This window comes from Colletotrichum aenigma (assembly GCF_013390185.1).
Source record: "Colletotrichum aenigma strain Cg56 chromosome Unknown KSG_Cg56_contig03, whole genome shotgun sequence".
Lineage (NCBI taxonomy): Eukaryota > Fungi > Ascomycota > Sordariomycetes > Glomerellales > Glomerellaceae > Colletotrichum > Colletotrichum aenigma.
In genome coordinates, this window is record NW_023500909.1 from 4,876,505 (window position 1) to 4,889,813 (window position 13,309).

Consider the following 13,309-nt stretch of genomic DNA (forward strand, 5'->3'; position numbering starts at 1 on the left):
TTGAGCTCATCTTGGCTTCGAATTGCGGTCGTGTGTCAGCCGTTGATTCGCTGGGTCGCAGGTGTTACCAAGCCCGATTGTCGGCCCTGGTCACAGCAGGCCTTGAGCGCCGAACACGTGCTGTGTGATACCTATCTGCGTCGGCCTCTGCCAGATTTTTCGATTATGACTCCTATCAACTTGCGTCGACACTTCAGGGTCTTTTGGCGGCCCAACGGCCTCCTGGGCGGAGCGAAAAGTCAGGCATCCAGATCTTGGTCGAGTCTGAGAAGGCAGCCAGATGGCGATGCCGGGGGGTTGGGACGTGCTGTTCAACCACAGGACCTCATTCGTACTGCTTCATCGACTTTGAACATGCGGCCCAGATCATGCGGAGCGAAACTGAATTCAGGTCCTGTGCATAGACCCTGCTGAATGGCCGCATGCGCCTCCCGTGCTGGGCGTTTTGGGCGACGACGGAAGACGGGATCCCTTCATCGACTCCGAAGGCAAAGACGCTGATCAGGGCGACATCAAATCACGTCTATTGATCCTTAGTGTCCGTCTATCGACGACCTTTCTCTCCGGGTAGCTACCCGACGCTTGTTCGTTTCCTGCCATTACCACAACTGGTGGACGGCAGAGAAGATCGTTTGAGTCGACGATGAATATCCTCATTGAGCAACTAGTACACATCCGATATCCAATGAAATCGTATCGTCAGAGTCCACCAGAGGAGAAGTACCGGGTTACGAAGCGGATGTCTCCCTGCTAGCCGTTCATCGGCCCTGATTGTCGGGTCTGGAAGGGTTCTCGACCAGTATGGCGCCGATGATCGCGAGCCGTTCCAGGGTCACGGTGACCTCACTGCCCGTTCAACGTCAAAAGGAAATCTGCGGCAAACGTGCAGCTGTCCGACTACAGGTTCTGTGAAGCCATGGAGGTTTGGTTGCTGGCCGTTGACGCCATCGCTGTCCTAAGCAGAGCTTCCTGGGCACCTTCCTCGGATTTCCATTGCCCCCTCGCTTGCGTCTCGCAGAGACTGCGCTTGCTCTCATACGCCATCATCGTGAGGATTTCTGGACCGTTGTAATGGCCAGACGACCGTGGCAAAGCTGCTGGGCGACACCGTTATCGCCTCCTGGATATGACCAATTCGATACGAGAGACATAACGCATTCGGCGCCCAGCGAATACCTTTTTCGATTTTGGCCACGTAGTCATTCGCGCTTCATTACGTTACTCGCCACGGCGTCTCTTTCTTCGATGTTATTGAGTCTTGAAGTCGGACAGCAGCTGTCAGACTAGTCGGGCTGCGCGTCTGTCGTCTGAAAACTGACAGACATACTAATTAGGCATCCCGAAGTCTAGCAATGTCGGAATGCATGCGAATGATTCGGGGAGCCGGCTCGAAGCGACGCAGTATCTATCTGACAAGGACAGGGCTGGCTTCTGATTTAGCATCGCGTTTGCCCAGTCCCTTCACCACGACGCCTCGCCTTCGGGCTTCAACGGCGTTTCACCTGCTGTGCGAGTGCACCCAGCCTTATTCGTCGGGACACTAAGGGCCAGGAAGCGCGAATAGAAAGTCTATCCGCCGTTGAGTACTACGCCGAGACACTTGAACCTGGCTGATTCGTCTCGGCAGTCATTCTCCTGCTCCGGATGCTACGCTCTGTGTTTGTCGCAAACGTTCTGGACTTGAGCTCAGATTCTTCGGCCCCCAACCGATTCACGCCCCAAATGAAAACTCGAAAAAGACCTGCCTGGCTAGTGCTAGAATATAGCGCCCGGTTGAGCGCAACCGGCCCAAGGCTCCAATTGGGCATTCGAAAAAGCCATTCCAATGACCTCGTGATCTTTGTACATACAGGACATCCATACACAATCTCGAGAGAAAGCCTCCCCCGCACCGGCTGCAGGCATGGTGCGCCCGCGAGCATCATTGAACATTAGTCCTCATGCCATCTCCTGTCGTTCAACTCACCCGCCCGCCTGTCAGGAAATTTCGCAGGGCGACGATCCCAGTTAGATGGGCAGGCTAAGTAAGAGCCGCCGCCGGCAACGGAGCGGCTCACACCATGTCCTGGCATCTGCAGACTGGTGGGATGCTGCTGCGTGTCTTGCTCAGGGTTGACCATCGAGTCCGGGGTAGTCGACTGGATTGTTCAGATGGAGGGGCATCTCGATAGCAATGTAACGAAATAGCATTCCTCTCACAGGACTGAACACTCGCTGGCTCGTTACTACGCGGTTATACCACCTTGGAAGAGTCTCGCCGGGTCCTTCGTGGAGGGTGCCAATGGCATGTTACCTGGCGGATCCTAATTATCCTGCTGAGCAATTTTACCTGTCAGGTTGGACGAGCCCAGCTCATCCGGCAATAAGAAAAGTTTCTTCACGTCAGTCCATCGGGGCGTTTCACCCCAGAGCCTCTAATGTCCTCGTCCTTCCCCGCAGATCTCCCCAGCTGTTGTACGAGGATTTCTCGGGAGCACACCATCTTTGGAGTCAAAGGTAGGTGGCATATCTCGCGCGCGCAGATGTCGTGCCTCTGCGACCGGACTCGGGTAGCTTCGGGGATGGCCGATGGGCGTTCAGGAGGAATAGTAGCCTGTCCGATGGTTGACATCCCGCATGCCTGGTGTGTGTTAGTCGGGCAGGCTGGTGGAGGGATGCTTACTTGTGGGATTGGGTTGGGGGCGGGGGAGTTGGGGGTTCGGATGGGTGGGATAGAGTGGGAGGACAGGCCACGGTCTCACCACCTTAGCCGGGTTGGACCCCTGCTATGGGAGGGGATTTGGCTTGGACACCCTTTTGTGATTCTTTTGACGTCCTGTGGTTATTTTGTGTGATGGTATGATGAGATGTGCCTGTCGTGGGAGAATGCTTGTCTTTGTGGTGACGTTGCAGGTTTCTGTCTTGTCCTCTCTTGGAGATGGCTATGACGGTCATCCAGTTGAAGCTTCGTCATGAGTTCTTCGCTATCATGAAAGCACGCCAAGTCTCCCGAGCTGGAGCCTCTCAATTTGAATGAAGACGAAATCTTTTGACTGCCATGTCTATCTTTACACACCCTAGAGCCTATTCAGACGTCGTCCTCGTTCTACACTTTCTAAGAGCAAGATATGTTCGTCACCCACCAAGCGAGTCGTACTTTGACAGAAGCAAGCGATCACAAAGCATAGAGCTCCCTCTGAGATGAAGTGTCTGTGAAGTGGAATACACTGAAAGCCAGGCAGTTGATGTTTATAACGACAGGGCCTCCATCCAAAAGGCTCAGAAAATTTTGGCTTGTTGCATGCGGTGGTATTCATCCTCATACCCGCATGACACGCGCAAGGGGTGACGACGCCTGCTACAACGTCTTTCAGCTTTCATGAATTTGTGCGCCTTCTGTTCTAAATATATGCAGCTGCTAGTTGTGAACTGCTGTGGGTTCTAACCTGTTGCAGACATCTCTTGAAAAGCGATGACTATGGTCGCACCAATTTCTTGTGTGGTACTTTATCTGGCTGCGACGTAGACTGCCTTTAATAGTTTGAAGAATAGGAGCTTCTTTGAGATGAGATTGTGGTAAGGCTGTTTTATATTTTGTATTTAAGTATCTGTTCCGCAGGCTTCATGATATCTGTCGCCAAACAATGACATATTTGCAGCATATTGTTAGATGTGAACTGTCACGAAGCGTGACAAAGATTCAAGTATTCAGCTGCGTCCAAATCAGTGCTTTATAGCTTCCTAAATGTGATATGACATTCAGTGCTGATATGCGCGCAATAAGCCAGGAGGGGAGGTGATGGCGAGCGAGGGGAATACTGATAATAGCTCTGGGTTGAAGTTACTTGCAAATGGTAGGTGTGCGTGTGAATGACCATCAGCTGGATTGCGCGCAGGTGCCAGAACCACAAGCCCATGGATTGCTGTTGGGCGATTTCTTGAGCGCCACCCACTTTGTGAGGTCAAGACCAAGTCATCTCTCAGGGCGGCTTCAGATATGTATTTGAGGTGATGTGAGCTGATTCATTAAGCCTGTCTGCTGTTGTTTCTTACTTTGCTGTTGCCTGTGTTGACCAGCATGAACTAGGTACCTTATAATTATATATTCTATCGCTAAGTTTGTTGGGGAGTCTCAAGCGCCAATGTCCGCATCCGTACTGATAGCTCCCACCATCATCGCAGGTTTCTGAGAATTTCCCCCTTTGCTTCGTCTGTTTGATACAGACGTGTGCTGCAACACTGGCAGCACAGAGCATAGTATCCGATTGAATATGTTACAGAAGAAAGTGATCAAAGAAAACGAGGGTGTTGTCTGATAGACAGATTTGCATCTACAGCCGCTATTAAAATCTCTTCACTTTGCCTCTTTAGACGGAGTAGGCAATAGGTATAGGACAAAGGGCGAAGATGCATTGCGACCTTGCGGGAATAGAGACGCTAAGCTGAGCAGGCAGCTCTTTAATACCTCGTTTTAAGACGAGTGAGTTAGGTGGCGGGATCTCCAGCGTACTTAAATGCAAATGAAGACGGTTGAAGTCCTGATTTGCTTGACAATTGTGTCCCATGTTGTCACAATTTGAAGTTGTCTCCGTCGCTCTCACGTAGAGACAAGCAGCGCTTGCTCCAGTAAAAGCCGAACGGTTGCAGTTTTCGTGATTGTAATAACGCATCACGGACTATACGAAATCCGTACTGCGAAGTTATTGGGAATCATACGCAGCGGATAGGAGAGTCTATGGACGATGGTACGAGGTATGATTCATCCGAGGTTTGAGTCTTAAGGTACGATGGGTACTTCAGAGACATGAAGATCTGCAAGTTTAAGCGCGGTCTGATCTGGAGTCTGACGGGAATGTTCAATGACGATTGCTGTCTCCTACATTTGAAAATCCTTGTGCTCATTTCAAATTTATACATGGACTCCCGAGGCTCTGCTAAGGTAGTGGAACTAGACACTGATGGGGCAAAAAGAAATGAACGAATTACCGACAGTCGGCGTTTTCAAAGAAGTGCAGTCAGCCCAGATCTCTATTCAGGAACAATTGATACTCCAGAGACGCATCCCATCTTGAAAAGAGCTGAGAAGGAGACGACAGAAGCCTGCTCCGAGCACGAAAAGGACCTCTTAGTACCACATCGCCATTGTGAAGCACATACCCTTCTCGCAGTATTTTCATTAATACCTACGAAGTGATGGATAATAATGATGAGTACTTAAGCAGACGATCCTTTAATGAATTGTGCGGGTGCTTCTAATGACAGCAGTGTTAATGTTGAGGCGTGTGTGGAAATAAATAAGGTAATAACTCAACCAGAGAGAAGCCTTACACATTTACTTCTACGGATTGTGTTTTGAAAAGGTAATTTTTGTGTATTGCAAATAGGCACATTTGGGTGACTCCTTTAAGCATTACTATGCGATCACAATCATAGCCGTGCGACAGGCGAAGATTTCAATCCTCGACGTGAGAATCTTAATTCACAAGGTCGTCCATGTGTTAGAGATAAAGGTCTATACCAAAGGTAGATATAAAAGGTCTCAGGATGGCGAATTAAGCGTTCACCCACCAACGCCGCCAAATGTACTCGAACCCCTAAACCCGTGGGGTCTACTTCGAACTTAAACTTCAAAGTTGTGCCACAGGCGAGAACGATTGCTGGTGTGATACATACAGAACATACACATTGCCACATTTTACACTAGGTCTAGACTGTCGTTTCTTGCATAATCCTCACAGGATACTTGAGGAAGACCTGGGATGACGAGAGTTTTCAGAAGACATAACGTGCCACAGTTTCTAGTATGTGTCAGGACGTCGATGTTTGGTGTGGTTCGAATGGAGAGAGACATTGGAGCCTGGTGTCAGCTTCGACAAACAACCAAAATGTACATCAACTGAATAATATAGAGAGGACGGACGGTAGTAAAGGCAGGCGAAAATTTGATATAAGCATCAGAGGAGTTCCTCATATATCAGATATGGCAAAACACGCCAAATACTCATACAGCCCTTGAGTGAAAACTCTCTGGGAGCCGTAGCAAACGATCGGCGCATTTTCTTCCAGCAGAAATAGAGGAATGGTATCATTTGATCTGAGTAGATACTACTTTTATAGATGTTGATTTCGCGATTGAGCGGTGTGAGAATTACCAACGTAGGTTTGACATCGCAGTACATGTCTGTCAAGAAACCGCAAAATAACTGCAGCTTTATGGCTGCTCTTCTGCAACACCCATGTCTACGCATGTTCACATAGACCCGAGTGATAACGATGGCGAGAGATCACTATCAAAGACGCGTTGTTAGCGTTTTTGATTCTTGACTAAGGGGGTGGCCTCCGTCCTCAATTATGAGAAGCAAAACGTTCGTTCTCAAGAACGCTGGGCCCATCGACTTCCAGATTCGAACTGAGTGCCTTTCAGCTAGAAAGCCCTGATTGAACTCAATGCTCCTTCCCGTCACCTAAGCCTATTTCGCTTCTCTCAAACACCACTGAGGGGAGCGAAGGTAGAGTGGCTGTTAGGTATTGCTTACTCCCGTTTGTCTCCCACCGAGTACACGCACATCAAAACATGACTTACTGTTGGGAGTCGATCGATCCGGATAGAAAACAGGTCGAGATCTCGCCGTCTTCTTTCGGTCGAAGCTTACATGAACAAATGTCATTTCCACGATGAGACCCCGGCCGTTAGACGGCTGACAATTGGAAAACCTTTTCCAAAAGCAAGGAAGCCAGAGGCAAAGAACAGAACACGGCAGAGCGCATCCAGAAGAAAAAAAGGTTGTCCTCAATTTCGCTGGGTCTGTCGATCTCCAGATTCGAACTGAGCGCTTGACGCGAGCAAGGGGTGCCTGTCCTGGCCTGCTTACTGACCAGCTGACTATATTGCAACTGCTTTTTATTACTTTAGATAAAAGGTGACTGATATAACAGCTAAAATATGTAGGATTGGATGCCACTGCATGCCTGCCACATCTGGCGGCCTCGCGATCACGCAGACTCTGCTCTGGGATCGACACCTCGACCAGCCCGACCGTCATGAGATCATAACCACAATCCCTACTACCCAACAGAGACTGACTTAGCACTAATAGTAATAAGCGCATCTATACCGCCTTGAACTTTCCCCTAACTTCCCCTCTATGAGACCGCGCAGGAAAGAAAAGCAAAGAACGAAGGGAAACAACTAAAACGTAAGTCCAGTTGAACAGAAAATGAGTCAAACTTCGACGAAAGCGATAGCGGAACGCAAAAAAGTAATATCCTCAATTCACTTTTCACTGGGTCTTTCGACCAAATCAGACTCGAACTGGGCGCCCCGAGGCGAACGAGCACTGGTCCCCGTTCTTCTTAAACGTTAGGTACCTTACTCGCTGACCAGCTAGACCATAGCCTCTTTTTATAGGTTTTGTAAGCTAGGGCAGCTTGTGCCCAGCCCGGCGAGGCCTGCTGAATTGTTGGAAGATGTGGCAGGGAAGTGGCTTATATAAGTTGCTGGGGAAGGGGCGCCTCCTGCCCAGGCAAGAGCTCGGAAGGGCAGCCGCCATCTGTCTCCCACAGCCTGAAGACCTCGCAAAGAGGCCGCAAGTGCTGCCAGATTGGCATGAAGCTGGCGAAGATTCTAGGAGGGAATCTGAAGAGTGATTCAGCACCGAGGATAACAAACGAATCGAAGGAACGCCGACCAACTCACGTTCTGTCCTGCCGCTCTCCCATAGTCAAATGAGCCTGAGTCTGGGCCCGGTTGACATTTCTGGCATTGTCCGGAAGAGAAGAAGAGCACGGAGAACAGATCAAGGAGCTATCACAGGTAGGACGAGGTCGATATCTGGGTCGGATGGTACTGCATGCTGCCCGATATCAAGATGGTGAGCATTCGCATGGCTTGTCTTGTACCCACACTTGTAAACATGCAATGTGGGAAGGACATCGTAAAGTGCAAATTAAGAAATGAAAGATTCCATAGCTAGGCTAAGCATACTGAGTCTTAGTAGCCCTTTTTCATACGAGACGCGCCAGACAACGCCATTTGATATAGTACAGCCCATTTCATCCGTTCGATACATCAAGCATTGCTCTCGATCCACTCCTCAAGCCTCTCGACAAGTTCTGTCTTCTTTCCGGCCGTGCTCAAGCCTCTCGCAGCAAGGACATCCTTCAGGTCTGCAACGAGCATTTTGCCCAGAGTGTCTGCATCAGCAGCGGCCTTGAGCTGCGCCGTGGTCATCCCCGATCCAGAAACCTTAGCCTTCGGCGCCGCCTTGGCCCTCTTTGCCGGCCTGGCGTCCTCATCGTCTTCCGCATCTCGCTTGATAGCCTGCTTAGCCATCACATTCTTGGCTTCCGCCTGCAGCGTCTCAGCCCACTCTTCGAGGTATCCGCCGGCGCGCTTACTGATGGCCTTGTACTTGGGTTCCGTCAAGTCCTCGGCTTTCTCAGGGTACTCCTCCTCGAGCGCGAGGACCTGGAGGATCTTGTAATGCCACTGGAGCGAAGGGTTCGGGTACTTCTTGGGGTTGTACATGGCTTTGGGCAGCTGCAGCTGTTGAACGATGACACGCATTTGGTCGGTGAGCTCGTTGGTGCTGCGGACGAGGTCGGCGGGCGGCTCAGGGCCCTCGCGGAGGTCATCGGCAAAGGGGAGAGGTGTCAGCCAGAGGCCTGCGGGTAGGTAGGGCGTGGTGGAGTCGTCTTCGGATTGCTCGTGGGAGGGAATGATGGCAACGAGAATCGGGTTCGCGTTGGAGCGAGTGATAGCCCATGCGACTCCAATCTTTTTGGACTTGAGCAGCTTCTGCCAGAGGGCAGTGAAGACGCGGGTCGAGCCGACGTAATCCTCCTCTGAAGGGAAGATGAAAGTTGACTTCTTGACGCTGGCCCAAAATGGGAGCATGGACCGCGGCTTGAAGCCGATGATGCGGATGATGGGGGTACCAAAGTCCTTGAGGGACTTTTGCTCCTCGGTCGTGAAGTGGATGTACTCGCCGCCAAATTTGTAGGCCTTTTTGAATTCGGGCTTCTCGACTGTGCGGGCACTATCCTCTGCAATCCGAGTGGTTTCGCCTGTGGCGAGCTGGGGCTTTTCGCCGTCAAGCCAGATGTAAGATGTCCTGGCGGGTGTTTGGCGGTGGAGAATGTTGTAGCCCTTGACGGAGATGCGTAGCCCTGGGGCGATCTCGAAGGGGAGGTTGGAGAAGAGGGAGCGCTTGGGGGTCTCCTTGGAGTTGATATTTGAGATTAGGGAGTTGAGTAGGGTGATGCCGTCTCCTGATCTCGAGTTGCGGATCTCTGAAAGATTTGCCTCTGCTGTTTGGTCACGATAGATGATATCCTGTCACTGTTAGGCGGGAACACCAAGGAGAGTGCGAACTGCTTACATCGTAGAACCTGGTGAGGTCGAACTTCTTGTCGTCCCTGGTGATAGGGAACAACTCGATGATAACACCGAGGTCGTACAGATCCTTTGCGCGCACGGCAGAAGCGGACTTGGCCGCCTTGTCATCGCCGTGAGGACTGTCGTTGTCGGTGATGATGAACAACCTCCTGCTTCCGAAATTCGCAGCCTTAGTTGTGAAAATCTGGTTTGCGCAGAAGAAGACGTTCGCCATCTGGACACTCTCATTGGCTGGCACCAACACCTCATCTTCGTCTTCACCCTCCTCCCCATCGACCCCCACTAGCGTCTTCAGCGCCTTGACGTCCTCTGCTGCGGGGACGTCGAGGTCGGTGAAGAGGTAGCAGTGAGGGTAGCCCAGACCACTGCGACCGCTTTCCTCCTGGAATTTGGACTTTTCGGTGCCGAAGAAGAGGATGCCCATCATGTCCTTGGGGTTGGAGATGATGCGCTGCTGCATAAGCTGGTAGGCGCATTTCAGCGCGGCCTGGACGGCGCTGTCCTTGTCTGCCTTTTTGGAGTTTGATGCTGGAGGCGGCTGCAGCATTGACGAGCTCACATCAATGGCCAGAAGGACGGCGTCCTTTTGCGCCTTGTAGTCCTGGGAGGGGTCAGCTGTAAGTCATGGCGCTCAGATGTGGGTTCGTTCGTACAGTCTCATCGAGCTCCTCCTCCGCATCGTCATCCTCCTCTCTCTTGTAGTCTTCGCGATCAGCCATTGCGAGAACCTGTGTGAGTTGGTGTTAGTTTTGGCGTTGATGGTCGCGGCGGGCGACGGCTATTTCATGCAGTTGCGAACTCGGTTGGGCCCTTCAGTGCAACAGGCAGCTCCAGGCAGCAGACGCGACAGGGGCAGCTGTTCTGGCGCGGACCTCGCTAGCGAAGCTCGCAGGTACCCGCGTGCGAGCGCGCGACCACGTGATCTATATTTCGGATTACGCAGCGTGCTATTGGCCGAAACCGACTCAGGTTAAACAGATACCTAGAATGTAGCGGTGACATCGGCTTCTGCTCAAGTATCTCTGTATGAGCTCGGTCTTGCAGGGGTGCTGCTCGGCATTCGGTGGGCTCCTGTCCAGATCGGGATTTCCTTCGTCATCGAAGCCGAAATCCACATGGCCTCGTCCAGCATCGCCCACACATCGCCAGGGTCCACGATTGCCACAGCTATGCTTTCTTAGACCACTCTGAACCATCACCACTTACCGACCGTTTTCTGTATTCTCTCTTTGTACACTATATTTTCGTACATCGTCGTTGTAGAGCAATGGCGTTTAAGTACTCAACAGGCCAGCTCTCCAGGAGCTTGTCTAAGGCGACAGCTTCAGCGCGCAATGGCGCCGCACCTCTAGCTTTGGCTCTGCCGAAGCAATCAGCACCTCAATTGAGGTCTATGGCGACCGTTCCGCCCGTTACACAAAACTCCGCCGGTTCCAAGGGTCCGACGGCCATGGTATTCCTGAACATGGGTGGCCCTTCAACGACAGACGAAGTGGGCGACTTCCTGAGCAGACTCTTCGTATGCCCCTCCACGAACCCCCAGACGCTCCGCACGCTGACAATGCGCAGGCAGATGGAGACTTGATTCCTCTCGGACGCTACCAGAACTACCTCGGCCCCTTCATCTCGAAGCGACGAACTCCCAAGATCCAGAAGCAGTACGCAGAAATCGGTGGCGGTTCCCCCATCCGCAAATGGTCCGAGTACCAGAGCGCAGAGATGTGCAAGATCCTCGACCAGATCTCTCCCGAGACCGCACCGCACAAGCCTTACGTTGCGTTCCGTTACGCCGATCCCCTGACCGAGGAGATGTACAACAAGCTGCTGGATGATGGTTTCGGAAACGGAAAGGGCGGAAGAGCTGTTGCCTTCACACAATACCCGCAATACTCGTGTTCGACGACGGGAAGCAGCATGAATGAGCTGTGGAAGTGGCGGCAAAGGTTGGAGGGCAAGTCAGCCACGGACGCGACGCCGGGCGATGGCACGATCTCGTGGAGTGTTATTGACAGGTGGCCGGTACATCCGGGCCTGGTAGAGGCGTTCGCGCAAAACATCGAGGCCAAGCTTCTGGAGTACCCCGAGGAGAGGCGGAAGGACGTCGTCCTGCTATTCTCAGCACACAGCTTGCCCATGTCTGTGGTCAACAGAGGAGACCCGTATCCGGCCGAGGTTGCTGCTACCGTCTACGCTGTCATGCAGCGCCTCAAGTTCTCCAACCCCTACCGCCTGTGCTGGCAGTCTCAAGTCGGCCCGTCCGCATGGCTTGGCCCCCAGACCTCTGACTCGGTCGAGAACTACATCCACAAGGGCCAGAAGGACCTGGTCCTGATCCCTATTGCGTTCACCTCCGATCACATTGAGACTCTGTACGAGCTCGACCTGGAGGTTATCGGAGATTCAGGAAGCCCCGAGACTGTGAAGCGCGTTGAGAGTTTGAATGGCAGCCCTGTCTTCATCAAGGCTCTGGCTGATATCGCCAAGGCTCACCTTGACAGCGGCATTTCCTGCTCACCACAGATGGAGCTTCGCTGCCCCGGGTGCAAGAGCGAACGTTGTGCTGAGTCAAAGAAGTTCTTTGCGGGTCAACAAACGAAGCTGTTTGGAGCTCAGGAGAAGGTACTGGCGCAATAGGAAATATTTTCTTAAACCACAGCGGGAGACTGTAATCATGTACTTCTATAGCAACCGGGATCTGTTAGGGTCAAAACGCAATACTGGCGGGGGCAGGAATAAAAATAAGTTCAACTCTGGTCGCAATGCGTCCCATAAAAGATGTCTACTCGATTGTTGCCGGGCGGTTGAATCCATGTTGATGACGCCACCACACTTCGAGTGTGCCACTAACAATTTCCCTGGCTGAAGTTACTCCACCAAACCAGACGATTCCCGGAGGGTCGTCTCTCCCAACCCATGTCCTAGCTGCAGCTCACACCCAATTTACAGAAGACCATGTTCAGCTCAAGAACATTTTGCAACTTACCCAGAGCTCATACTACTATTTCCCGACGAACAATGAGCTCCCAAGAAAAGATTCATTTCGGGCCCTTTGAGGTCACTGGGCAGGTTAGTCTCGAAGAAGATCTCGGTCGTTGAATGGTCGTATGAGATGGGCATTGGAGCGTCTGGATTGCGCATCTTGCCATTGGAGTTCAAAACAGCTGCCGCTCATCGTCAGCTGCCTGCTTCAAACCGTGATCTCGAGCTCAATTCGGAAACATCAGAAACAATGGCTAACACAAGACAGGTCTTCTACAAGACAGCCCACTCCTTCGCCCTCGTCAACCTCAAGCCTTTGCTCCCAGGCCACGTCCTCATCTGCCCTCTCAAGCCTCACAAGCGCCTCACAGACCTCCCGCCAGCGGAAGTAACAGACCTCTTCACCACGACGCAGCTCGTGCAAAAAATGCTCGCGCACCGCTATTTCCCTTCCTCGTCAGGCACGCCGGCTGCCCCGGAGGCAGGCTCCTTCAACATAGCCGTGCAGGACGGCGCGGACGCGGGCCAGACGGTTTCACATGTTCACGTACACATTATCCCGCGCGTACCCGGCGAGACAGCGAAGGACGACTCAGGACCGAGGGATGAGATTTACGAGCAGATGGCGAGCGAGGAGGGCAACATCGGGGGTGCGCTGTGGGATGCGGAAATTGGGAAGAGACCCGAGCCCGGGGGCAAGTTTGCGAGAATTGAGGATGCGATGAGGACGGCGAGAAGTATGGAGGAGATGGTTGCGGAGGCTGAATTGTACCGGGGCTTGTTGAAGGAGATGGAAGCTGCTGGTGAGAGGTAGAATTGAAATATGTCTGGTTAGAACGTAGGATGAAGGATAAGAGAAAGTGTACGGCATTTGTCTGTGTTGGCTGTGAATTTAACGGGCCATGAGGTGCCGGTTGTGAGATCACATGGGATTTCTCACTTGCAGACTGCAAT

The 13,309-nt window shown here is 52.1% G+C and overlaps 4 protein-coding genes across 4 annotated transcripts; 2 read left to right on the top strand and 2 right to left on the bottom strand.

Annotated features, from left to right (window-relative positions):
* Positions 1-7,464: 7,464 nt before the first annotated feature.
* CGCA056_v005268 (uncharacterized protein) lies at positions 7,465-7,698 on the bottom strand (the record flags this gene model as incomplete). Its single annotated transcript, XM_037320521.1, has 2 exons — positions 7,465-7,615; positions 7,676-7,698. 2 exons carry the CDS (start codon positions 7,696-7,698, stop codon positions 7,465-7,467), a joined length of 174 nt encoding a protein of 57 aa, XP_037180822.1.
* Positions 7,699-8,047: 349 nt separating this feature from the next.
* mus-51 (ATP-dependent DNA helicase II subunit 1) lies at positions 8,048-10,095 on the bottom strand (the record flags this gene model as incomplete). Its single annotated transcript, XM_037320522.1, has 3 exons — positions 8,048-9,313; positions 9,360-9,977; positions 10,030-10,095. 3 exons carry the CDS (start codon positions 10,093-10,095, stop codon positions 8,048-8,050), a joined length of 1,950 nt encoding a protein of 649 aa, XP_037180823.1.
* A 548-nt stretch (positions 10,096-10,643) lies between these two features.
* On the top strand, positions 10,644-12,010 carry CGCA056_v005270 (Ferrochelatase; the record flags this gene model as incomplete). The annotated part of the gene is made up of 2 exons (XM_037320523.1): positions 10,644-10,895; positions 10,946-12,010. 2 exons carry the CDS (start codon positions 10,644-10,646, stop codon positions 12,008-12,010), a joined length of 1,317 nt encoding a protein of 438 aa, XP_037182094.1.
* Positions 12,011-12,605: 595 nt separating this feature from the next.
* CGCA056_v005271 (Bis(5'-nucleosyl)-tetraphosphatase) lies at positions 12,606-13,169 on the top strand (the record flags this gene model as incomplete). The annotated part of the gene is made up of 1 exon (XM_037320524.1): positions 12,606-13,169. The coding sequence occupies one exon, from the start codon at positions 12,606-12,608 to the stop codon at positions 13,167-13,169; it is 564 nt and encodes a 187-aa protein (XP_037181736.1).
* Positions 13,170-13,309: the final 140 nt, after the last annotated feature.